Source organism: Pseudochaenichthys georgianus, chromosome 10 (assembly GCF_902827115.2).
Source record: "Pseudochaenichthys georgianus chromosome 10, fPseGeo1.2, whole genome shotgun sequence".
Classification (NCBI taxonomy): Eukaryota; Metazoa; Chordata; class Actinopteri; order Perciformes; family Channichthyidae; genus Pseudochaenichthys; species Pseudochaenichthys georgianus.
The window spans coordinates 11,378,520-11,406,177 of NC_047512.1; the positions used below are offsets into that span (position 1 = coordinate 11,378,520).

The 27,658-nt window shown below is 41.6% G+C and overlaps 1 protein-coding gene and 1 long non-coding RNA gene across 4 annotated transcripts in view; one reads left to right on the forward strand and one right to left on the reverse strand.

Annotated features, from left to right (window-relative positions):
* LOC117454288 (uncharacterized) overlaps positions 1-27,658 on the reverse strand; it is a 44,282-nt gene that overhangs the window by 10,415 nt on the left and 6,209 nt on the right. The window lies entirely within an intron of this gene.
* spon2b (spondin 2b, extracellular matrix protein) lies at positions 19,716-27,599 on the forward strand. Its single transcript, XM_034093604.1, has 5 exons — positions 19,716-19,950; positions 20,423-20,646; positions 22,064-22,255; positions 23,196-23,382; positions 27,118-27,599. The coding sequence occupies exons 1-5, from the start codon at positions 19,716-19,718 to the stop codon at positions 27,294-27,296; spliced, it is 1,017 nt and encodes a 338-aa protein (XP_033949495.1). The 3' UTR covers positions 27,297-27,599.

The following is a 27,658-nucleotide window of genomic DNA, read 5'->3' on the forward strand; positions in this document are numbered from 1 at the left end:
ATGCAGAGAAACTAGTCCATGCATTTGTTACTTCTAGGCTGGATTATTGTAACTCTTTATTATCAGGGAGTACCAAGAAGTCAGTTAAGTCGCTTCAGCTGATTCAAAATGCTGCAGGTCGTGTACTAACTGAGTTAGGAAAAGGGACCACATTACTCCTGTTCTGGCTGCCTTACACTGGCTCCCTATAGAACACAGGATAGAATTTAAAATTCTTCTTCTCGCCTACAAAGCCCTTAATGGGCAGGCGCCATCTTACCTTAAAGAACTCATTATACCCTACTGTCCTACTAGGGCATTGCGTTCCAAGAATGCAGGGTTGTTGGTTGTTCCTAGAATCTCTAAAGGTACAATGGGAGCCAGAGCCTTTTCTTATCAAGCTCCACATTTGTGGAATCAGCTTCCAGTTTGTGTTCGGGCGGCAGACACCCTATCCGTTTTTAAGAGTGCGCTTAAGACCTTCCTTTTTGATAAAGCTTATAGTTAGGGCTGATTAGATTCAGCCCCTAGTTTTGCTGATATAGGCTTAGTTTGTCGGGGGACATCTTACTTCTTCCTTCTCTCTGTCTATACCTGTGTACTCTCATGTTCCGATTAACCCAGCTTCCCCAAATTTCTTTCTTTTTGGTGTCTATATACGCCGGGATCCGGAGTAATGGATGATCTTGCGGTCCTGTGTCCTGGATCACGTGCCCTGGATCGCGAGTCGTGGCTGTGGTCCTGGATCATCGGTCCTGGATGGATATCCTTGTGGATTCATCTTCCTATTATACACACATGCATTTCCAAATATTTGGACTACCTATGTTGCAAATGTATTATCTTTTCAATTTACACACGGCATCTATTGCACGTCTGTCCGTCCTGGGAGAGGGATCCCTCCTCTGTTGCTCTCCCTGAGGTTTCTCCCATTTTTCCCTTTAAACTGTGGGTTTCTTCTGAAGTTTTTCCTTGTACGATGTGAGGGTCTAAGGACAGAGGGTGTTGTATTGTCATACTGATATTCTGTACACACTGTGAAGACCACTGAGACAAATGTAACATTCGTGATATTGGGCTATATAAATAAACATTGATTGATTGATTGATTGATTGATTGATTGATGGCTGCGTTGCAAATACAATTTTTTTTTTTTTTTGGAAAATGAAATTATGCAATATAGCATTGTATCCATCCATCCATCCATCCATCTTCTCCCGCTTATCCGTGGTCGGGTCGCGGGGGTAGCAATTCCAGCAGAGAGCCCCAAACTTTCTTTTCCCTGGCGACATCAACCAGGTCTGACTGGGGGATCCCAAGGCGCTCCCAGGCCAGCGAAGAGATATAATCCCTCCACCTGGTCCTAGGTCTACCCCTTGGTCTCTTCCCAGCTGGACGTGCCTGGAACACCTCCCTAGGGAGGCGCCCAGGTGGCATCCTAACTAGGTGCCCGAACCACCTCAACTGGCTCCTTTCGACGCGAAGGAGGAGCGGCTCAACTCCGAGTCCCTACCTGATGACCGAACTTCTCACCTTATCCCTAAGGGAGACACCAGCCACCCGGCAGAGAAAACCCATCTCGGCCGCTTGTATCCGTGATCTCGTTCTTTCGGTCATGACCCATCCTTCATAACCATAGGTGAGGGTAGGAACGAAAATGGCCCGGTAGACAGAGAGCTTTGCCTTCTGGCTCAGCTCCCTTTTCGTCACAACGGTGCGGTAAAGCGACTGCAGTACCGCTCCCGCTGCTCCGATTCTCCGGCCCATCTCACACGCCATTGTTCCCTCACTCGAGAACAAGACCCCGAGATACTTGAACTCCTTCACTTGGGGTAAGGACTCATTCCCTACTTGGAGTGGACAGTCCATCGGTTTCCTGCTGAGAACCATGGCCTCAGAGAACCATGGCCTCAGATTTGGAGGTGCTGATCCTCATCCCAGCCGGACCGCCAGCTGCGCACTCCCGCGAGTCCTCTACTCGCTCCCGCGAGTCCTCTACTCGCTCCCGCGAGTCTACTACATTCTGCAGCGGCATAGAGCGGTGTTTCAACTTTTACTTGCCTGAAATGTTTTTAAAACGGTCGGGAGAAAAACAGAGAAACAATAACCACAGGAAGATTAGAGGCAAAGTGACAGGCAGTATGAGAAGGAAAGCGAGAGAAAGTATCAGCGCACGGACGTGACTGCTGCAGTGTGATGCACATATGGGGGTTATTCCCTATTATTCAAGAGCGTGGTCTTTAAATTTGAGAGCATACTTTATTGATTTCACGTTCAGAATATGTATTTTCTTTCCCTCAAACCCTGTCCTCGTACTCAAATAGTGCCTGCTTGCGCTTAGATTTGCTCTGCTTGTGCTCAAACTGTATGCTTGCACTCAGATATATTGCTGCCTACAGATTTCCTGTGTTCCAGCTTCAAACCTTCTCTCACTCAGGCTGTTTCTGTGCGCTCGTGAAATGTCTGCTCGCAGATTTCATCTGTGCGCGCTTGGATCTTTTGTGCAACAACCCTGTCAAAATCCCTCTGTGGGGATTCCCCACAGTATTGAGTATGTAAGTCGCTTTGGATAAAAGCGTCTAACAAGTAACTAATGTAATGCGCTATAAATGCGGTTGCCAGGTCCACATTGGGTATATGTACGCCGACTGGTGTTAAAAATCACCCAATAACCCAGCAATGTTAATGATAATATCTTCTCTGTTATTTTCAGGCATTCAAAGGGAACAGAGGGGCACTGAGGGCATCCTATCAAGTCAGCCTCCACAAAAAAAAAGTTAATCAGTTGCCAAGTGTTGGAGTTTCTTCTTTCTGGAGTGTTTTACAACAGCTCTGTTCAAGTGTTTACAAAATGTGTGTACATAGTTTTTGATCTAGTGACAAACTTAATGTTGCACTTCTGATCATTTAAATGTGGTTTCACCTGTGATGTACTGTGTACTTCCTATAGTTAGTGTTTTGTCCCTTTCTGTTTACAACATGTTTGTTCTTTGTTCATTTAAAATTGTTTAAAATGGTGTGTACATAGTTTTTGAGCTAGTGACAAACTTAATATTGCACATTTGATCATTGTACAATTTAAATTTGATTTGTACTGTATATACTTGACTGCACTTCCCATGTTTCGTCTTTCTGCTTTGATCCTTATATCTTCTGGGCAAGCTCAAAGGGAAGGTTGTTATGGTGAGAAACCTAATTGCTGCGATGCACTTTTATAATTAAATAAATATTTTCATTTTAAATTCATGGTGTGTTGCATTCTTTGTTTATAACTGTAGATATTATGGAAAATCATGAAATTGTTTGAGCTTGGGTCCCTTAGGACCACAACATTTCTGTTTTGGGTCTCATGCTGAAAAAGTTTGGGAACCCCTGGACTACAGGATTACAATTTGTAGTACTCAGTAAAAAATGTCATTAAACCCATAAATTACTCTTTGGTGTAACTTTTTTTGTTTCAAAATCCAATTAAAGGTTTGGCTTGATAAACTTGACTCAAGTGTGTTGGCCAAGTATCAGGCAAGTTACTTGAAGACCTGCTTCCAACATTTCTAAAGAAAAACGATGGTTACAAAAGTAATATTTTTAAGATAAGAAATGTTATTTTTGCTTCAAACAGCCATTGTGTTTTCAGTTAATCAAATGGTCTTTTGTGTGGCAGTATCGGAACTCCAGCTAGCTTCCCACAACATCCCCATCTTCCAGCATCAACTCCAACTGTATAAACTGTGGTCTTACGAGATGAAAAATACTTCATTTGATTGGGACTTTACATCCCATGCTTCTTTTAAAAAGAAAAAGAGAATTACAATGTGTCAATAATGCAGCCTTGGGGCTAATGCTTAACCGTTGATCCCACTTCCACCCTTATCTGGATATTTTCTATCGCTCCATCCAGACATGTCAACACAACGCACATGGGGAGAACTGAAACTAGCATTATCTCAGTGTTCTTCTCCCGTGGAATTACATTTTGGCACTCTTGCAACCTTTGAACGCAACGTGTCGTACCAGGAGCACCATATTTCAAAACTTTGAATAGTGAAACCTGCGTTAAAGCAAAAGACTACTGTGCTGGAAAACTGATCCCTCATTTAATGTTTTCATCTTACTTTTTCCTTTTTTTGTTTGCAAAGGGGCCCTGTAAATCATGTCCTTTATACCTCCGGCCGGGGGCTCACCGCCTCACCGCAGGGTGGGTGGAGAGCGTGATGGGAAAAACATGATGGGATCTCACTTTAGTGGCTCAGAGAGAAGAAAAAAGGGCCAAAAAGAATAAGAGGCTGTGAATGAGGTAAGAGGAGCTGTCCTGGATGAGAAAGATACGGTGACAGCAGGAGGTAAAATATTGAGAAATATTCAGACAAAGAAAAATAAATAGAGAGAAGTACACTAAGATATAAAACTGAAGTAAGAGCAATCAAATCGGAACACCCATTTCATAACATAAGCAACTGAAGAGGTTCAAACACAATTCCATTTATGGCATAAACCATAACTTTATAAAAGTAGACAAAAAGAGCAATTTAACTAATCAAACTATCAAAGGATATCATTATTTTGACGATTGGAAAAAACACATATCTGCTTAGCATATTTTGCCAGTGTGTCTGACTGATATCGGAGCAGGACTTGTTGTGTTTTTACTCTTCTAACCAGGCAATATTTCACCAGTGTTCCTGACAAGCCACAAAATGGGCGTGTGACGCAACTATCTCATGGCAGGTGTATTGCTCACGACCCAATGTAGCCGTGTTGCTGTTTTTTTTTTAAACTGTAAGGGAAAATACGACAGGCGTGTTTCAGATAGCAATAGCCCGCCAACACGATATAATCATGTGTTATAACCATGATATCTATATTTCAATATATTAGTTGTCGTCAATACCTGTATATATTTCGACAACCCTTGTTACACATGTCTTTTCTGCCATATAGAATTTGGCAACTTAAAGTGGACCTATCATGCTATTTTTAGGCAATAGGATAGGTCTCAGATATATAAAAATTAGGGCTGTCAAACGATTACATTTTTTAATCAGATTAATCACAGCTTAAAAATTAATTAATCATGATTAATCACCATTCAAACTATTTCCAAAATATGTCATTTATTTATGTATATTGTTGTGGGAATGGAAAGATGAATGAAAGAAGGCGGATATATCCATTTAACATACAGTATCTATGTTTATTATAACATTTTTCTGCGTGTCAAAATGAAAGACAACCCACACACACACACACACACCTAGTGCTGCGTACCGGTACGCCGAACCGGTACTGGACTTGTAAAAAGTTTCGGTTCAAGTCCGGTTAAAACCGGAACGTCAGGAACCGGTACTTGGACTCGCAAAAAAACTAGCACTTACGTATATTCTGGTGTCTGTTGTTATTTAAACATTCCCTGATAAACGTTATTCAGCGTCAATAAATGAGTGCTAATCCCAGTGTGCTCAGTGTACAACATCACATGTCATTTCACCTTCGATTTACGGTTTGAAAACGTAGAATTTCGCCACATGCTAATGCTAACCGGAAGTGAAGAAATTTCAGAATAAAAGTTTTAAGTTAATAGTGTGAACTTTCGTTTTTTTCAGAATAAAAGTGATTTAAATTAGTGTTTTTAATTCAAAATTACGCCATATCAACATTGATTTTAATTTCTAACAGTATGTATTGTAGAGTTGTAGAAAATACATGGTGCACAGACAGTACAGTACACTCTGACTGTACAGTCACTAGAGTGTAGCCTATACTGTATATTAGGCGTGTAACAGTGTGATGCGTATAGTCTACTCTACACTCTACCTTTCAGCAACGTTTTAGGGATTTAGGCTCAGTCAGCTCAGGGACTGTTTGGTTACTTTAGTTTGGTAAATGAAATAAATGTTTGAACTTTGTAGTAGTTCACTGTAGTTGCTGTCATAAGTCATTTGTAGACTAAGTGGCACATTTGTACTTTGTAGAGAAATGTAGACACAAGTTGGAAGGGAGCACAATAAACCTGATGAGTTTGAATTTGAGTTGATTATGAGTTAATTTTCAATTGATAATTAGCTCACAATAAGTTCACTTTAGTTACTCACACAACTTGACACAAGCCATGGGTTCAGGTCCGGACTTATAAGTCCGGACCTGAACCTGAACCTCTGGACTTGAGTCCGGACCTGAACCTGAATGTGAGTCCAGGTACGCAGCACTACACCTATCAATCATCAAACCGTGGGGTCTTAATTCATTACGTGTTGATTTCTATCAACGGGGGAGTACTTCAGGAAAGTCGACAGAGGGGGGGGGGCGGCGGCTAGTGGAGTACTTCGTGACCACAGAGTGTGAACGTTGTGATCAGATGTTTTAGCGCAGTTCTCCAGTGAAGGGGGGAGTCTCCCTCCGCAGCCGGTTGGCGTAGTTTTGGCACAAGTCCGTTGTACAGACCGACGTTAACAGCAGCCCTGTCTGTGCACACGGAGACCGACTCTGTCGTCTGGTGATCAAACCGCCTTCTGGAAAAGCTTCACAAGTACGTCGGTACGCAAATGCGCTTTGTGACACAAGTGACGGTACGCATTTCAAATTAGGCACATACCCTGCGTACCAGTTATGTGCACCCCTGTACTACAGCAAAAGTATTCTCCGTCGGGACTTCCTGCAACAACACCACGCCGTTATCAAAGATGTTCTATTGAGAAGACGATCACTACGTGACAAAGGTTTTCAAAACCGTGGCTACTGAAATCAATCTTACTAACTGCTGTCTGTGCAATTTACTCCGCGCGAGTTGGCAGACTTTATTTTGCTTACTTTAACATCATTTTTCATGGTGGGGCTAAGCCATTTCTTGGTATGGGTGTAGCCTATCCCAGCCATACCCTGGCGCTGCCACTGGTGGCACGGGGCGGGCCATTCTGCACATGCGTTAAATATTTTAACGCAATTAATTCAAAAAATTAATTACCGCCGTTAACGCGATAATTTTGACAGCACTAATAAAAATATATATAAAAACATGTCTATGAAGTGTTTTGCTCAAAATACCAAACAGATCCATTCTAGCCATGCCTCATATCCCTCTATTTCACTTCCTGTTTCAAAAGTGCTGATTTGGGGAATAAAGCTTTCAAAAAAAAAATTGATAAAAAAAAGGAGGGGGCTGAGCTCATGCGGGAGATTCTACCTGCAGATTCTGCCGTGATGAAACGCCATATCATGGATTATCAAGGATTATTTCTGAAACAGTATGGACAGTGTGAGAAAAAGTTTTTAGAGAGTACTTGTCCATGGACAAGAGAGTTTGGCAATGTACTTGTCCGAATACATTTTTCACTTGTCCAGAATGGACAAAAATTGGGGCCACTGGAATCTTCTTCTTCGTCATCGTATTTTACATTTTCCCACGGTTTTTACGACACCGCTAACGTAAGTGAGCGGTAAGATTTTACTGCATTACACATAGGGTTGGGTATCGTTTGGATTTTAACGATTCCGGTTCTGCTTTTCGATTCCGGTTATTTTCGGTTCTCGATTCCAGTTCTTTGAGAGGGTAAAAATAAGTCAAACTGGGAGAAACATATATTTATGAAAACATGAAGTCAAATCTGTATTCCTATTTACAAATCACTTCATATTGAATACAATTATATAAAAATAATCTCTGCATTGTTTAGTTAGTTCTAAGTGGTGCAGTTTGAGAATGTACAATTGGCCCAGTCTCTTCTGATTAGGGTTGCCAGAAACTGACCATGATCAAAATCGATTATTCGGCAGCCCTGGCGAATAATAATCGATTATTCGACCGACCCCGACCCCCCCCCCCCCCCCGCGTTCCTTACTGGAACATGTTTAACAGTACAAACAACAAACAAGCATGTCATCACAACGACGTGGCCTTGAAGTGAAGTTGGTAATGGCCGGCTGTGCTGCGTCTTTCTCTGTAACCTCTTTGGCGTGCTTCGCACTCAAATGCCAACGCATTGTTGAGGTTGAGCTGTGATAGACCAACGTCTTTTCGCAGAGCTTGCATTTAACTTCCTTAGGACTTGTAAGTTCGAAGTAGTTCCACGAGGAGGAACTCTTTTTACCTGCCGCTTTGTTCATCTTTAGTCGCACGTGTGAGGGAGAGGGGGGGCGGGGTCGGTGTGTAGCGTGCTGCAGCAGCAGTCTGCTCTGCACGCAGGCTTCCTCCAAGTTTACAGTAAAACAAACTGGTGGTGTGACCAATGACAATTATTAATACTATTACTATTATTAGCATATATATATATTTATATATATTTTGGTTGAAAATAAGCCAGAAAAAAAAAAAAAATATATATATATAAATAAAATCGATTTTTAAAAATAATATTCGATTATGGAGACTGTAGCGAATATTCGAATAATCGAATAATCGAATAATCGCTGGCATCCCTACTTCTGATGCTACACTGCAACCTGCCTTTGAGACACAGTCCAACCACACATCTCCAACACATAGGACATAACCTAATAATAATAATAATACATTATATTTATAGCCTACAGTATAGGCCTAGCGCTTTTCTACAACTCAAAGACGCTTGCACGCTTACACATGTCCTGCAATACACATGCTGCAGCTGCTCTGCTCACGGTTTGTAAAAATAAATAAATAGTATTTTCATTTCAATAATGTACTTTCTATACCCTGCTTCATAAACAATACTGACATCCCTGTGCTCCTCCGAGTCTGGGGGTCCGGGGATGTGGGGACAGCGCGAGGACACAGACAGGGAGGCTGCTTCACTTCATAAAGGAAATGGTGGTCAATATTAACAACACAGGAGCTAAAACGCTTAATAACCTTCATTACGTGTTAGAGAAAGAACATAAGAACGTTTGACAAAGATGAGGCTGTTAAACAGGCAGCGGATCTGCTGTGTGTAGAAAGAGAGAGAGAGAGCGAGAGACGCTGAGCTGCACCGTGCAGCGATCAGCTGATACGGAGCATAGAGAGAGCTGCAGTCCGCGGGGCTCGGGGTTCGGCCTCGCCTCCTGTCCTCACAACTCTTATTAATCCCGGTACCGGACAATTGTTATTTGTTCCTACTCGGAACCGAGTTTTGCTTCCCAACCCGGCCACTGTGCTACACTTCCCTCCTGCTCCGCCCCACCCCCGTCTAACTGTACAGAAAACGGCGAGATGCATTTCCTTAGGAATCTACAAGCAGAACCGAAACTAACATTTCTAAACGAACAATGGCGGACACGTACAATTTGCGAATGAGTTCTGCCTTTTGTAAACTGAATGTATCAATAATTTGTCAATAAATCAGGCCGAAAAACGTCACTTGTCCGCCGGACAAGTCAATTGAAAGATCTACTTGTCCGATATTGTAAATAACACGTCCCGGACGGTGGGACGTGTACTTTTTCGCACACTGATGGAGCTCAAAGGCTTTATCTCTTGCCGGTTATACCACAAGGTGAGTTCCTTTTTATTTCCTGCTTCTTCACACACATGCTCCGTGCAGTCCAGGTTAGCTCTGAGTGTTAGCGATGCTAATGTAAACATGCACCAACCATATTACATCCAAAACAGTCGGGCATTGTTTCTGATAGCAACGTTTCTGATAGGGCCGTGGGTGTAAAGCCACCCTACATTTCAGATATTTTTAATGACTGATTTTAAATGCCATTTTCTTAATGTCTTTCATTTTTTGTAAAGCACTTTGAATTGCCTTGTGTTGAAAAGTGCTATATAAATAAACTTGCCTTGATGAAGATGGAATTATCACCCAACAACAAAAGCAGTGCTACACAGGACACTTTTTTTTAAATAACATGACCTCCTTTACTATGGGTCATGTCATTTGAAGACTTAAAGTAAACATTGCCTCTTAACCTGCATGACCCCGCCTCATTAAAAACAATGAGGGCTCCTTTTTAAAAAGGGCCCATCAAAAAAAGTACTGTGACCTTAATATATGACCTTCCCAGCCCACTCCATCCCTAGAGTTCTCCTTTCCTACGACACTGGCCTGCTTTTCAACCCACGATCAAACTACAAACACAGAGGTGATTACGCCTTTGCTATCACGGCTCTTTAACTTTAAAACAATCTCCCACTCTTCCATAGATCAGCACCTTCCCTAAACTCCTGTAGAATTCAACTATAAGCCCAAATTCTGGTTTTGTAACATCCCTTTTCACCACCTGAAGTTTTTTTTTCAAAGTTTTTTTTTTTGGGGGCCCAATTGCTTTTAAAACCTGCAACAGAAGAAAAACAGTTTTAACTAAAACTACACTGATCGATAAAAAGTCAATAGAGATAAAATGTCCAACTCTTTTAGTGTATATTAAGTGATTTTCAATAAAAGGGAATTTCAACAATGAGTGCTTGATTGCTGAAATTTGCATAACAAATCTCTATCATCAAGTCCATCACAATTAAACATCTTTACAGGGTGCAGTGTCAGACTTTATAAAGCCTCGTGTCAGATTTACTTTATTTATTGACAACAATTAAATATTAGGGATGCACGATATTGGTTTTTTGAAACCGATACCGATAACTTCCTGCTTCTCAAGACCGATAATAAAAAAAAAAATTACGCCACTAATTATTTTAACGCGATTAACGCATGTGTATTTTTTTACCTTGGCCGCCCCGTAGTTTCAGAGCGCATCGAGTTTAAAATACCATCTACAAGCTGATGCTGACAGCCCCGCTCCTGCCGCCCGCTTGTGGCAGACCACACTTCCACGCTCACCGGCAGGCACCGACTGGCCATCTGGAGGACCGGGAGGGTGTGTGTATGTGTGGCCGAGCGAGCGAGAGAGAGACCTTACGTGCATTGTTGTTGTTAGCATCTGGTGCTAGCTAGCTGCGCTAACGGATATAAGGAGCTGTTTAAATGAAAACAGAGGAGCGACATTTCGCCACAACTGTGCCGAGCAATTGACTTTATGCAGGAAGCCAGACAGTGGGACATTGTACGAAAAGTCAGCAACATGATTGCAGCGGCCAAACAGCTCCGGTTCGAGCATATGCCTTGAGTTGCACATAGCTCCCACGCGCGCGCGCAGACACACACACACTTTGTATTGTATTATTGTCTTCGTACGCTTTTAACACACCATCGTGGCGATGTTTCAGGTGACTGATCAGGTTCGAAGTATTAGGGAGCGCTGGATTTGTGAAGAACTCCCCTCTTCCTAAACCACTAATACCACAGTACTGGCAAAACGGGAGGAGCCGAGTGAAAAACAAGCGCCCCTCATCCCAATCCGCCCACACCGCAGTATTTTTTTCTTTTTTTTTACCCAAAAAATATATTGTATATTATCGGGGCTATTAATACTTTTATCGGGTTTATCGGGATGACGTCATAATTCCTAATATCGGACCGATAATTATCGTGCATCCCTATTAAATATAATGTCTGAAGTGGCTTAATAGGCCCACAATTACAACAGTTCCTGACCCAGTTCAACCTCTCTGAAGATGGAAAAAAAGCCTTACATAAGGATAAATGGGTTAACTATTAGCCTTTCTGCTTCAGTATCCCTTTTGCCCCGAGTGAAATCTGGAAAGGGTTATGGTCTCTCAAAGCTAAACGACAGTGATTGCTCTCTCCCCACCATTAGATCTTGTGCCTCTCTCCTTTACATGACCCCTCGCTGCCTCATTTGGAGATGCCCATGTGCAAATGTGCTTAATGCAGCTTTTAAAACTTCACAATGCAATCCAGGTGCTCAGCAAAGCCCAATGAAAGACATAAGAACGACTGAGAAGGAGCGAAAACAGCAGCCTTGAATTTATATGTGTTGTATTTTAATACTCTGCGGTCATCTAATAACCTGAAACAGATGTACATCCAAAATTCTTAGATCTAAACCGCCTTAGTCTTAACATCTAATATTGGTATGTCTGACTATGGTGGGTTTTGATGATGGATGGCACAAACAGTCTGCTTCTGAGGAGTCAAACAGTAGGTATCAGATAATGTATCAGCGCAGGGTTGAGGCAGGTCAGACAGTTTGTGCGTTTGGATTCGTGTACAAAAAACCATTAAAATCAGCCAAAACTAGGGCTTGAATAAGTGAAACATAGTGTTTTACCAGTGAAAGCATAACATAATCATTCAACTTTGAACAAAGAAGCACATTAACGACCACAAAAACATTATACTGTACTATTTGCATAACACAAGTAAAGCTCCAGCCAAAACCCATGGTGCGCCACGTGCTGCCTGGATATACAACATGACAATGGGCCTTTGTCATTCACACACACACACACACACACACACACACACACACACACACACACACACACACACACACACACACACACACACACACACACACACACACACACACACACACACACACACACACACACACACACACACACACACACACACACACACACACACACACACACACACACACACACACACACACACACACACACACACACACACACACACACACACACACACACACACACACACACACGAGCTAGAAATGTGCAAATAAACGCACATGCACACAAATTGCTCCCACACAGTGGAAGCAATTATTCCCGGAAAGCAGGGGTGATTATTGCTCTAACAAGACCCCCGGGATACTCTGAGTGGGGGTTAGGGGCGAGAACAGTGTGAAAAAGGTTTGAATGTGAAGACCAGGTGTGTGTGTCTGTTATCGTCTGTTATCGTGTGTTATTGTGCGTTGCGCAAAAGAAACAGGAAGTGAGTGACTGATTCATAATGATTGACAGGTTAAATATGTGTTCTTTGTTTTATTTACTGTGTGTAAACTTGTGAATTACTGCATGCATGAGTGTGTGTGTGTGTGTGTCTTTGTTTGAATTCTGATGACTCTACCCCTCTTGTGGTCCATGTTTGCATGTCTGTGGGTCTTTCAGTTGTGCTAAATATCTCTTAAACCAAGCCAGAGAGTCAAAACAATGACCTCACGTTCTGTCACCAAATAAACACCTGCCGTTACCCCAACAACACACAAACCCCCTTGTTTACAGGCTTTCCAGTGCCTTTGGTTAATATACGGCGGCCCCTTGGTGGCCTTTAGCATCTTGACATTCACCCTGTTACCAAAATCTAAGTGTTCTGTCTTACTTCCAGTTTCTGCTAGAAAGTTCAATGTTAGTTGGCTTACGTTCTTTCTCGCTTGTAAACCAGCGTTTGGATGATATTTCTTAGCAATGAAAGTCTGTGCCTGCATATAAAACAGATTGAATCTGTTTCACAACCTTCATTCATATGAAACACCAGTGAGGTTAGTGGGTACAGCCAAGGGTAAGTGTTGCTGATTCAAGGAGCACCGTGAGCAGCAGTTTACGAAACCAACATTTGCACAGACTTTCATTCTGCAAAAGGTCACCCAATGAATTAGCTGTTCAGCTTAAAGGTAGGGTAGGTAAGAATGGAGAAACACATGAACGCGCACATGACCAATGAGGGCACGAGATACATTTGTGCACGAGATGGAAGGCTGTCAGGCAATTAATTATCTGTCGCGGGCCGAGGCAGATAATTGGACTTGCTTTATACAGCGCCACGGCTTCCACAGATTAACTATTTGCAGTGTTTCCTCTATATACAAATAGTGGCGGCGCAGACATTGCCACTGTATGTACTAAGCAGGGTCGATTTTTGGCATAGGCACGCACAGGCGGTCGCCTAGGGCGCCAGATCTGGGGGGCGCTGCGCTGGTAGCTCTGGGAGGGAAACATTTTGTTTGACCTTTGGCGCTCATCTTCATTTTCGGCCTTGCTGTAACAACATTCATAATTAAGTAAATGTAACACCCTTTTCACCCCGGTTACACTTTTCATTCGCCCTGTACGATGGGCGCTGTAAGTAATGAAAGTGGAGGATGTTGGCTTATCAGGCGCCCGCAGCTCACAGCCAAAGTGCGAGCGTGGGAGCGAGAGAGGGCGCACCGGTACCGGCGCTGTTGTTATTAGAATCTGGTGCTAGCTGCTCTAACAGATATAAGAAGTAGATGTTTCTACCACCAGGGTGGAGGAGAGCTCTCCTGTCAGACAGAGGCTCAGTGAGGTAAAGGACTATCTGAGTGTTTAGATAAGTTAATTTTAGTCTAAGTTATCTCAGTGGGTCTCAAACGTTTTGACCACAAACTATGTAAACACATATTTCAAGGCACTCCTTTATAATTAACAGGATAAATACAAACAGGTTTGAAATCATTCCAATGTATACATAAATGTTAACTAGGTAAAATAAGATATGAATGAACAACAAAAATAAAATAAGCTACATTTATTTGTTATTGGCTATGGTAGGTTATTGGTTATGTTCATATACTTATTTGATTATTAAAATGTAAACGGATCTTTTTCATATGGATGTTTTAGAGTTGTACCCCCTAGATCAGGTCTCTAGTAATTGTGTGCTCAAAGTGCACCAGATTGAAGCATTTTACTTTAAAATGTTCCCTTTCCTAGAGGATGTGACGTCCACCAAACATGTTCATACAATAATGAATACATTTGAAGCCATGTTGACGTATATATTACCTATGTCAATACGTTTCTGTTTTTGTAGTGTATTTGCCTTTTGTAGAGATTTTTCATTTATTCTTTACATATAAAATCTCGCCTATAGGGCAGCAAATTGGCTAGAACCGGCCCTGGTACTAGGCCTCAAGAGCCTTTCTTGTGCTGGCAGACACATAGAAACAAATTGGCAGGGCGCACTTCGCACGTGCACACACTAAAACATTTCACGCGCTCCGCGCTCACATTATACTAGGCCCACGTACCTTAGCACCGCTGCTATGACTCCATCCTAGGGGAAACACTGATGGGTATATACTTATTGTCTAAGCATTTAATGTATTCATTGCTATCGGGATGTTAAGAGCATTCCATGGAATATAACAAAAAGTGTTTCTGAAGTGAATTACCTACCCTACTAAGTGCATTTGAATGTAAAGGTAAGCAAGTAAAAAAACAAACAAGAGGAACCGCAAAGAAGGCTTTCCAAATGTTTGTATCTTCATCTCATCTCGTCATTTCAATTCATGGAATAATCAGATGAGATCAAGAGGCAGCTGAAGGGTCCCTGGTTCAAATACCCGACCGGACCAACTACAGAGGGAACTTTTAAATGGAGAGGGGCCAGTTTGTCACCTTGGCACTGCCATGGTGCCCTTGAGCATGGCACGACACTATGTATATATACCCCTGCCACTATGCTAGGGATTATATAGGATGTGTGATGACAAAAAGTTCATTTGAATCCTCCATTTTCAATTTCCATATTTTGGCAACCACATGGCCACCTGGTATGAAGCTAAGAACTGAGAGAGTGTCAGAAATTGGTTACAGGTGTGCTGCCTAAATGAACAACATTTCCGATTTGATGATAAAACCTTGATGTAATACAAGAAACATTGAGGTCTCAGATTAACACATTATAGTCATCTTTCAGTTTAAAAACACTAAGAAGCCAGCTTGAAAGCCAGATCCAGCGATTGAGTAGGTTAAGCCCCTCTTTTGGTGATTTTATTATATCCATTCACCCTAGTGATGTCAACTGAAATATATAGAATACTGACAGACCTCACAGCTTCCCACCACAATATTTAACAACATCCCACTTCAGTTGCAGCAGATACGTGCCAATTGCCTTTTGGCCAAGGTCCTTGTGGTGTAATCTCCTAGACTCTCCTCTCCACAGGTTTTTACAGCTTCCTTTATAGACATCATAGAACTGGTCGTTTCCTACATAAACACACTATATTCTCAGACTGGGTGTTTTTAAATCAAGACCTGCCTTTACGTTTTGAGTCATATGCTTAAAACATAAAGCACAAATTGACAATCGTTCACCTAGGGAAGTTGTCTGTTGCCATAGAAACAGACAATAACAAACCAATGCAAGCTGGGACCATTGACAGTGTATGTGACAATAAGTGACATGTGTTTCCTGATAAACAACTGTATTGAAGTGTGACTTTCCTGTATAGATTCAATATTCACAAAAAATCAGGCAGCAAGGAATAACATATTTCAATATTGAAGGCTGCACAATGGCATTAAATCAAAAGATGAGGCAAATAAATATGGATTTGCAATGAACCTACCGATTTAAAAGTCAATAATTACCTGTCTTAAGCCTACGAAAAGTCAACAAATAGGGCTGCATCTGAATGTTATTTCATTATCGATTTGTCTGACAATTATCTTCAGTTTGTTTTGTCTGTGAATTTACAGAAAATAGTCAAACATGTTAGTCCCAGTCTCTCAGATTCCAAAATGATTTCTTTAAGGGTCTTGTTTTGCCATTGAAAAACCCAAAGATATTTTTTTTGTTCACAATATGAAAATAGAGGGAAGGCAATTTTACAATAGAACAATTAGTCTATCAACAAAAACAAAAGATTAGATGATCAAAATAGCGATTGTTGTTAATTTACTAACTCATCATTGCTGCTCTAGAAGGGCTCATAAAAATTGAGTTAATAAACATGTTCAAACTTGTACAGCTCAATAACAACTGAGCAAACGTAGTTGCATAACTGGACCTTGGGGACTGTTACCTTCCAACAGTGACACTGTCACTACTGCTATTCCAACTCATTCTGCATCAGAGAAACAGATCAGGACTTGGTTGGGATTGGGGCTTGATCCAGGACACTGCAGCATGTGGATCACACACAGAACAACACAGGCTGTATTTTTAGTCAATTCTGACGTGATGATAACTGCAAATCCACCTAATGAATTAAACCAGCAGATTTCTGTGTGCCAGGAACCTAAACTGAAAAGCATCCACTTCAAGCCCATCGTCCAGGCTTCCTTTTCTCATTAAGCTCCACGACTCTCAAGAAACTGAATACAGTACAGCACTGTTCACTGTGTAAGAGCTACCAGGGCGGTTATGAGTTAACTTTCCCTTTTCAAATGCCACTGGACTCTGAAATATAAACAATACATCCTGGAAATTGAGAGGCAACTGGTGTGTGTGCGTGCGTGCGTGTGTGAGAGTAAAAAACATGACCATATGGAAATTATTAGATGTGCATGCTGGCACTTATTTGCACATGTCTGTGTGGAGTGTTTTCTGCAATCTCCAGGTTCAGTAAGTCAATTACCACGCCACAGACCCCCAAACACACACGCACGCACGCACGCACACATTGTAAAACACTCTGAGCGACACTGCCTCGTCTGTTTATGTCCAGCCTCACCTGGAGTTGTCAACAACAGATGTGACCACAAAACACTTCCTGTTTGTGGTAACGGGTTTTTGTGAGTTTGTTTACAGTATTTCTTGTGTTTTCTTTCGAGGAAATGTGTGATGACAGCTGAAAATCACAGCTCAAAAGATGATAAACTGCTGATAATGTGACTATATTTGAATGCATGACTTATTGCATCACTTTAAATGAAAGGTGGGTTGTTACATTTTGTTGTGGTTAAACTGTAAAAAGAAATAACAAATGATTCAGTCGTAAAAGGAAATTCTGGTAATACGCTAGACTAAAACAAGCATTATTAAGTCTGTTGGAAGCACACTTGTGGCGTTTGTTGTGGCTCAAAACACAACATCTATATGACAGTGTCGAACCGTGTCCATCACAACTGGACCTTCTGTAGACACGCCCCCGGATTCGAAAATGTGGTTGTTCTAGTCAGACGGATGTCACGGAGGCAATCACTTCGCGTTGGACGGCCTTTTTTTATAATGTCCATCTTTTCACTGAATGGTCGTCTTGGAAAGGGTACTAACAACAATTCCGCAACAACATCATCTTCACCTGTTGCCATTTCGACGTAAAAAAACAATAAAACTTCAAATGAATTGCTACGTAGCACTTAGGCCTCTGTCTCGAGCCGGTGAACTATCGGGCTTTCTAGAGTACCCTGGAACCGAGGGAAACTCTGAAAGAATACGCCCATTGGCTCCAAATCAATATATGATTGATCAAACTGTCAATCCAAACGTTTTAGTCTCATTTCGACCAAAGCATCTGCAGATTGAGTGAGATTTACCTCTTCTTCTTTGGAAGGGAAGAGGGAGACAGACCTGTCGGAGATCTGTACACTACTAAGCGCATTTTTTTAGTTGATAATTGAAAAAACGCCAACTGGGGCTCTTTGAGGTTCAGACATACCTTATTTCTTCTGTGTTAAAGCAACAAAACAATGACTATTGAGTATTGAAAGAAAAGTGAAAAAAGTTTGAGAGGGGAGTGGAGAAAGAGGTTTGAAGGAGGGGGGAGAGAGAGGGGTGAACCTCTTGGAAGACATAAATAGGCGAGAAAAAGACTTGGAGATTTGTAGTCTCTCCTCGCGACAGCCACCACCCTCCTCTCCCCTTCTCCTCACCTCCAGCCCTCCTCTCCACTCATCTGCTGCAACCATCCATCCACCTGGAAGCCTGGGCAAAATCAGTGAGTAGCTTCTCCACCACATCTTCATTATGTTTCCCAGAGGCAGCACTGAGATGTTTATATTTAAGGAAATGTCAGCTGAATATGTAGCTCTACCAAATATGCATGTATAATTACTTATGTCATGGTAGAATTGTATACAATCATACTTAAGAACAAACTAATTCAGATACCAAATAAAGTGTGAATTTCACAGCTTTATGTGGTTGCAATGTGTTTTATTTAGAAAGGGTAGTGTTGCAGTGGAATGCAAATATCTGTAGCAAAACACATCCTGCTTTACTTTTGTGAACATACACTGTATGTAAACTGAAAAATATGTTCTTACCTTACGTTAAGCTACATTTAATGACTAAAATGACTATATTAGGAGCAAATCTTTGTCCACGTGTACTAACTCTGCATTAAGCAGAATGTAATACTGGGTGGTCTACTTGATTAAGGAAACGGCACATCACTATATTTGCATGCTGCTCATGTATTTCCTCTTCGAGGCAAAGATCTGCTGTGAGGATGTGCTTCATAGAAAATGAATTTCCCCCTGGGGAACACTTAGTTCTTCATTAGTCAGGGACTCTCATCCATTCATGCAATAGTCCTTAATAATACAGTTAAAAGAGAAGGACCTGAGAGAGAATAGCTAACTAGTGAACAGCCATTGAAATAGTCCAAGGAGGTTGCAGGATGAGTGCCATGTAGCTGCCAATCATGATATGATAAATTATATTACTGTAAGTTAGGAAAGTCAGCTGGATTTGCTTTATTCTTTGTGGCGGGAATGTTGAGCTCACCAGGCTGTAACCACAGCAACAACAAACACCACACTATTTGTTTCTCCATTATTGCAATATTTACTCCTGCCTTATTTTACAAGTCTAAACAGTGGAAAAACAGTGGGGGACGCTTAAGTGAGACAGTGTCTCTCTGACTCACATGCCCCGCTTGTTAAAACTTGTTAAACTCGGCACTGATACTGCAAACAGACGCTCTGCCATCCCACCAAGTCAATCATGTCTTGTAGCATATCAGGCAGGAAAGGAAGAAAGACTGCACATATTCTGTACATCCAGAATAAATGAATAAGACTTACTTACTCTAAATGCACAAGAACTAAAGAAGTAAAGACATCATCTTGTGCATTTGAATCTCATTAATCAAGCAATTGTACAGCAGAGCAGAAATCATGAAAAAGTTTAAAGCATGTGGAGTTTACACCTGCACACATTTGCAGCATCTTGATGCTAATGTTACTAATATTATTTCTCCGTTATTTGCCATCCTTTTCCATCTTCAGGTAATTTATCCTCCCTAAATAAACCCCATTACCATGGACACCACAAGGAACATCCTCTCCTTCTCTGAGGCTCTCTACCATCTGATCCTCATGATGCTGACTCTGGGCCAAGGCCTTCACTCAATGCCCGTCCCTACTGACGTCCCCATGTGCACGGCCTCAGAAACAGCCCAGTACAAGCTAACGTTTTCTGGGAAGTGGAACCAAGCAGCTTTCCCTAAACAGTATCCTATGTACCGACCCCCTGCTCAGTGGTCCAACCTCATCGGTAAGTGCACAGCAAGACACCGTCTAACTGGTGGTCACAGTAATGGCAGCATATGTGGAATAATATACTGATTGAGTAACACGGAGCTAGTGTGGAAACTAATTTCCAAACATTACTCAACACAGAAGAATGTCCTGTTTAGTTAATTGCAAAATGTCTCCCATTTGTTTCAATTACAAAATAATAAATGTTTCTTCCCATTGAATACGTTACGATAATAATTTATGTTCAGATCAAGACTGAAATGTGACTTGGATCACAGCAGCTCCATTTCCAACATCAACCAATGCCAATGATCTTCTCAATAAGACTCAACGACATTACAAATAAAAAAGAAAACCTTATTTTTAAGATAATATTTGTTGTATATCACATGACTGCAGACTAATACCTGTTTTCACACCTTTATTCAAGGGAGACCTGCAAAAATGTTGAAGTCACTGACTTCCTATCCCCCTCTCTTTGCTCCTAGGGGTGACCCACAGCACTGACTTCCACATATGGCAGCGTAATGACTTTGCCAGCAACGGAGTGAGGGAGTTTGCGGAGAAGGGCGAGGCCTGGACGCTCATGAAGGAAGTGGAGGCGGCCGGCGAACGCATCCAGAGTGTTTATGGGATTGTCTCCGCTCCCGCTGTCAAGAGAGGAACGGGCCAGATGAAGACAGAGTTCGAGGTCTTCGCCAGGCACTCTTATGTAAGTCTGTCAACACCTGGTTCCTTTCACTCTGGCGCAGGTACATCGGAGACTCGTATCTAAAGGGTCAATATAACAAGCTGATGAAATGTTTTCTTAGCCATCATTCCTATCAAATATAAAAATATTGTATTACCAATAGACAAAGCCAAATAATCAAGTTCATGGATCACGCAGATTTCTAGTTTGACCATATTATAAACAAATTATTTACGAGTGAAAATGAAAGTTTTTCTGAGGATGATTATATTGTTGTTTGAATCCATTGCATCTTGCCGAGGTCCTAACTGGTATATCTTTAACCAACACGATATTTGGTCAGTTTACAATTATGTTTGGGGTGCATTCACTTTTATTTACCCCAGAAATTGTGAGTAAAAAAGCCAAAACAATAAAAAGGAGACAAGGGTTGTTAAAAACCTAAGATTAGCAGTTACAAGTCACACTACTGTTAATGATTGATCATGAAAAAAGCATTACATTGTCAGAAAGTGCTGCATTGTTCCTTTTTGAGTGGTTTGGATGCAGCAACACGGTTGATGCTTCTATAAAACTTGGTACAGAGCGTTTTGTTTCCATATATGCTGCATCGTAAAGAGAGCCTCCGAAATGTAGCGAGTTCAATTTATGTCTCTACAAAGTAAGCACAACTCTGCATGATTTGGCTGTTACACTTTCTACTGATGAGTCTCAGGGTCGATCATAAAGTTGGGGACATGTCTGACCAAAAACAATGTTAGGCTTGGACAAGAAAGGAGAGTGAGGAGGAGGAGGCGCGAGTGTGATTTAGGAGGTGAGAGAAATGGAAAAATAACAGTTGGAGAGACAGAAGACCCTAACCAAAACAAACTGTACTCTGTTGCCTACATAACCACACATGTATAGGGAGGTGGGTGAGTTATTGGACTACAAGTGAGGCTGAAGACTACAAGTCTGAAAATGAAAATAAAAATGTGGGGTTTGGAGTTAGAAGAAGTGAGTTTACCAGACCTCTGTAGCCCACTCCTCATCTGGACTTGAGGCGATCGGCTGAACAATCAACTGCCAGCATAACACCAAGATGTTGAACCACACTGTAGGATACATTCATTTGTAATAGTTCAGGTGCTGTTGTAGAAGTTAAATTAATGGATCCATCAAGTTTATACATTTATTGAAATAATCTATTTTTCTTTGTGGCTTTAACCCACTGTCAAACTGATACATCATGAGGTAAAATAGTTATCCAAGGACTAATACTAAGATCAAACCCGGTGACATTAAATAACAACCGATTTTATTCTCCTTCCCACCTCTTTTTCCTTTTTCTCCTCTTTTTCCTTATCTCCATCGCTCACTCCAACCCACCTCTTAATTTCTCTCTTACTCTACACTTCATCTCCCTCCCCACGGTCTACTTCCTCCCCTCTTTCTGCAGCTGTCATTCCTCGTACGTCTCGTTCCTAGCCCAGACTGGTTTGTGGGCGTGGAGAGCATTGACCTGTGTGACGGCGACCAGTGGAAAGAGAATGTGTCTCTGGATCTTTTCCCGTACGATGCAGGAACTGACAGCGGGTTCACCTTCTCTTCTCCAAACTTCGAGACCCTCCCACAGGACCAAATTACACAGGTGGGTCATCCTGAGCCAAGTGCAACATCCGTCAATCCAAAGCCAAATAACACAAATGGTGTGAACAGGAACAAGAGCTTAACATGATAAAACCAGGAATGTGGGAACATTGTTGTGTGTGTGAAGAAAAACTAGATTTAATAATTTCAACAGAAGATAAAACAAAAGCCTTAAGGGTCGACAGCACAATTTGAAAATCATTGGCATGAACACTTGAGTACTCAAACTACTCAACACACAATAGGCACTTTCACACCGGAGTACTTTTCCCTTTTAGTTCCGATAGTTCCTGGGATTTTGCGTTCAAACCAAAAAGAGAAATTAGTTCATGAGAACTTTTCCCTTCTTTTCAGTGCCAGAGAGCAGGTACTTTCCTGGGGAGAAAAAAGTTCCAATTTCTGATTGGCTGGGTGAATTGCAAACCACGGCCTGTAAAACTTGGAAAAGTTTTGTGAAGCCGTCATTGTATTTGCTGGCATTAGCATTAGCATTAGCCAAGCGCACCAACGGAGAGAGACTAACTTATGGCAACAAAATAAAACATGGGAGCGGTGGAGATGAGGAGGTGTCGGCGTTCTGGCTTCTACTGAAGCCAGTCCCCATCTCTGGGGACTTCTGCCCTGGGACTTCGGGTGGCAGTATACGCCGTGAAGTTTTTTGCGGCCTGCCAGTAAACCCAAAGCAGAAGAAGAAGTGACGTCAGCGGCTTCATTTGCGTAATCTTTCCTCAGGGACTTATTCCGGTGTGAATGCGATCTGCTCTTTAGTTCCATGGGGGAACTAAGTGCTGGGAACTAAGTACGGCAAAGTACTTGGTGTGAAAGCGGCTAATCTCTTTGACTTTATCTCAATGATGTCAATATAAATGTTGATTCCTTCTTTCATCTCCAAACAATCCACATATATTCACTTTTATTCCTTGTCCACTTCCCTTCCACAGATCACTTCTTCCTACCCCAGTCACCCTGCTAACTCCTTTTATTACCGCCGCCTGAAGCACCTGCCACCAATTGCCAAGGTGATGCTGACCAAGATAAAGAAGACCAATCAGATCATCAGCCTGCTTGTGGAGCCCACAGAGTCCAACCTACTGCCAACAGGAAACGAGATTGAAGACCAGCTCATAAGTAAGTCTGAGGAGCAGAAATACTCACACCGGATGGGGTATGTTGATAAGTTTAAGGCACTTGCGAAAAGAATAATATGCAGCCTTAGAACAAACACAAGTTTAATAACTACATCATGTTTCACACTGTTCAGCTGATCATCAGTGGGTGACAGTTTTGTTAAGAGTGCAACAATGCGCCAGAAAAGCTAGGGAAGCAGACGACAAGCTAGCAAGCATAAACGATTTTAAACATTCAAGAAATTGGCTTTGCAGATGTTTTATGAGAAAGGAAATGCGATCAACATGGTTTGGTAAACCCTAATAGTACATACAATTCACTTTGGTCGGAAACACTGAATGTAAACATGGTACATTTGACGAACAGACCTAAACGTCCAACAGAAAATCAATGTTTGAATATTTCCCAGGTGTCAAATAAAAACATCTAAACCATGCACATAATGAGTTAGAGGAGGATTTCCCTCCATTTGCACTGGTCGATTAATCTACATATTAAAAAGAGATTAAGTGGTTGCAAAAGAACAGATGTAGGAGTTTGGGACTAAGTCTATTGCTGACTCAATTGCTTTCATTTGGGAACCATTACAGGCCACACACAAACTTAATTGCTCCTAACCATAAATCATAGAAACCAAGTGAAAGCAGGGCATCAGAAAATACCAGGGGCGCATCGGGCATCCAGTGGAAAACTCTAAAGATGAGAGGATAAATAAGTGAAAGAGAGAAATTCTGTACAGCAATGTTTTGGTCGTGACCTAAAATGAGATCCCAACACGATTGCTTTAACCAGATCTGGACCCATTAGATGAAGCTGTGTTTATTTAATGATGGTTCTCAGACTGTTAAACATTAAGACTCACAGATTAGTGGTTGGTGTAAAAAGAAGCCCGACTGTAAGTAAGAAAAGAAGGCGAAGTAGGAAAAAACGAAGTGTGTGAGACTATAAAGCAAAGCCAAACAATACAGTGATGTACTCTAAAGAGGGAAAAATAACCTTTTATATAAAAAACATCTCTTACCACTGGAAGTCTTAACAGGTTTTTGTGGCAGGAAAAGAGAAACAGATAGAGTGCCTGACTGGCAGGCGGTTCGATGTTCAGGGTAAATGCAAAGGCTTGACTCAGCATCACAGACTACAAGTCCGTTCCCCTGACAACCCATCAACAAACAACAGAGAGCAGCCAGGAGTCTGTCGGGGTTTCCTGCCTTGATCCCAATGTGACATCTTACCCTTCTGTCTGTTTATCTTTCCCTCCCTCCATGAATCCCTCTGTCTCTTGTGCCTTCTCCCGGGGGCTTGAACGACAACTCTTATAACAGAATAGAAATCACCTGTTGTACATTCGATCTTTGGGTGACAAAAAGATAAATCATCTTTGGGTCTTACATCATTTTATCATGTTATCCTTTTTAGGTCCTTAATGGACACACAAGATGAAGGAGGATTTGATTAGCTTGTTCAATCCATGTAGCTTCCGTACAGCCTCCCATCCTTCTGCTTTTCTACTCTTAACTCACAGCTAAATCTGTGATACAAATCAGCTGTAAGGGAACTCACAACAAGGTTGATGGAGGTAGCCCGGCAAGTTCAACAAGAACGAAAGCATAACATAAAAAGAACAAGATGTAACTCAAGAGTTCAAGATGTGATCTAATTCCCCATATTACAGTAGAAGTGCCCGTTAGCACGGCTCTGAAACCCTATCGGCTGCAGGTTACTCATTAAGTGTATAAACAATTAGACGAGCATGGTCAGCAAAACGCGAATTCAATAAAGGTTATATTAGATAATTAAACATACCTCAACAGCACAACCACCGCCAAGAATCTATTAGCGTAGCTTTCTCTTCATAAAGAGCTGCACACACAGCATGCCACCATTCTTTGTAATTCATGTATACACTTTTATAACAAAAAATAAGGGTTGAATGCCAGCATGTTGCCCTTTTATGACTTCTTCCTCTCCTTTCCATTCAAACGTATTAAAGAGACTCACAAAAATCAGCCATTCGCAGCTTCCAAAAAATAAATACAGTAAGAAGAGGGAAAGAGACTCCTTTGCTGCAGAAGCGTAGGCAGAAATGTACCTTAGGGTGGGCCTGTAAAAAATAGGGTGGGCCAGATTTTTCTTCTGCGCATCAGAAGCTAACAACAATCCCCGCCGGTAACGGTGGCAGATTACTTTTAGATTACTTTTGGAATACTTTCTTTTTTCATAACAGATGGGTATGTTTTGGTGAATAGGAGACACGTATTTTACTGTTTTAATGGCTTATCAAGAACTCAAACACAACATCTTGGTGTCATTCTGGACAGCTCTCTCATCTGCACCACACATAAAAAACACATCACCCGGACTGCGTTCTTTGTACTGTCTTAAAACCTTTCCTTAGAATATGTTATGAATTGTAAGGTGTCCTTGGGTGCTTTGAAAGGCGCCCCTAAATAGAATGAATTATCATTATTATCTGAAATGATGTAATAACTTTAAAAACTGTTTCAGTCACTTGCCCCATGCATTCACCCCATGCATTCAGCAGCAGCAGGCCATTCACTTTGATTGTATCCCGTTATAAATATCATCATTTCGACAATAAAGAAATGCTACATAAACGTTATCTTGCCCATTTGATCTAACCATCTCCGTTTCTAACTTTCAATTTATTTTAAAAGACATATCTCTTTCTCTCATCTGCGTGCGGGGGCGGGGCCTCACAGACACGCTGCATCTCTCTCTCGCTCGCTCACAGACACGCTGCAGCGCTGTGCAGAGTTCTGCCGGTAATGAATATTGCATTTTGTGAGGAAACTTTTCCACTAATAATTCCAATAAGTATTCCAAAATGTATTCCCTTCAGGTTTACGAAAGTAACTGTAATCAGATTACTCGTTTTTCAAATACCGCCAGCTGAATACACTTGATTTTTGTATTCTGATTAAGTAACGCCGTTACATGTATTCCGTTACAACCCAACCCTGTGTATATCTCTCCGGACTGTCCACCAGCAGATGAAAAACACCCACCTCTCCCCCTCTTCCAAGGGACGAGGGAACAGTGCGGCAGAGTTTCCGTTAACATTGTTTTTCTTCTGACAGCCCAGCAGCAGGAGAGGTGGGGATCAGAAAATGATCGTATAGATCGCTGCTAGATGAGGGCAGTGGGGGCTCTTCTTGGAGTCTGGCTTTTAAAAAAAAAAAAAAAGTTCATTAGTGAACTTTGAGCCATCATTTATTTTGCAGGCAGCTCTCTGCCTCTCTCACGTTATGATGGCGCTTGCCATAATTTTTTTACCATAATGAGTTCGGTTCAGAGGACAAAACACATACAACATTAATTAAACTCGATATTTGTTCACTTGAATTTCACTTTGAATGCTTGGGTGAATACATTTTTTTATAATAATATCTTTTTTTAAATTAAAAACATTTATTTTTTAATTAAAATTACACCGAAGCTCTCAGGGTGGGCCAATGAGTAAACTGGGTGGGCCTGGGCACACCCTGGCCCTATGGTGGCTACGCCACTGCTTTGCAGTTACCTCTTTGAATTGATATATAACAAATAGATATACTTTATCTGCACTATACTTCTCCTGTTGGAATAATGTACATTTCCCTGTTGCGGGACGAAGAGAGGGATTCTGATTTCTGAAGAGCTAGAAAACAATGACTGCAAAATGACAAACCAAGTCTAAATGTTAATGTGATTATATGTCCCTCCCTCTCACTGCAGAAACCCCTCTGGACTGCGAGGTGTCAGTGTGGTCTCCATGGGGTTTGTGCAAAAGCAAGTGTGGAGACGCGGGCGTGCGGCACCGCACACGCTACGTCATAATGCACCCAGCCAACAACGGATTAGCCTGCCCCCTGCTGGAGGAAGAGGGAAAGTGCTTCCCCGACCACTGTTTATGACTAAGCCAAGAAAGGAAGGAGAAGAAGGAGAGGAAGGAGAGAAGAGAGAAGAAAGAGAGAAAAGAGAGAAAAGGGAGGAAAGGAAGGAATGGAAGGAAAGGAAGAAGACGGAGAAACAACAACAAAAGGGCTGTACTATATTCACTTGAGGCTTAAATACTATGAAGAAGGCTCATTTATTTCCTCCCTGGCTTTGCCTTCGGTCTGTGGAAATGACTAATGTAATTATTGACTGTTAAACAGCAGAACAAGTATCTTCCTGAAGTCACATTGATATATCTGACAGCACTAGAGAGGTGTAGTTTGGCAAAATAGCTATTAGACACCAATTCTGTTTTGGCAGATTATACAATTTGGTTTCA

Bases quoted from the DNA above. Each gene is read 5' to 3' on its own strand.
- spon2b (XM_034093604.1), top strand. From the start codon at position 19,716: ATGGACACCACAAGGAACATCCTCTCCTTCTCTGAGGCTCTCTACCAT. The intron at 20,647-22,063 runs GTAAGTCTGTCA...CTCTTTCTGCAG, and splicing joins TCTTCGCCAGGCACTCTTAT to CTGTCATTCCTCGTACGTCT. The intron at 22,256-23,195 runs GTGGGTCATCCT...TCCCTTCCACAG, and splicing joins CACAGGACCAAATTACACAG to ATCACTTCTTCCTACCCCAG.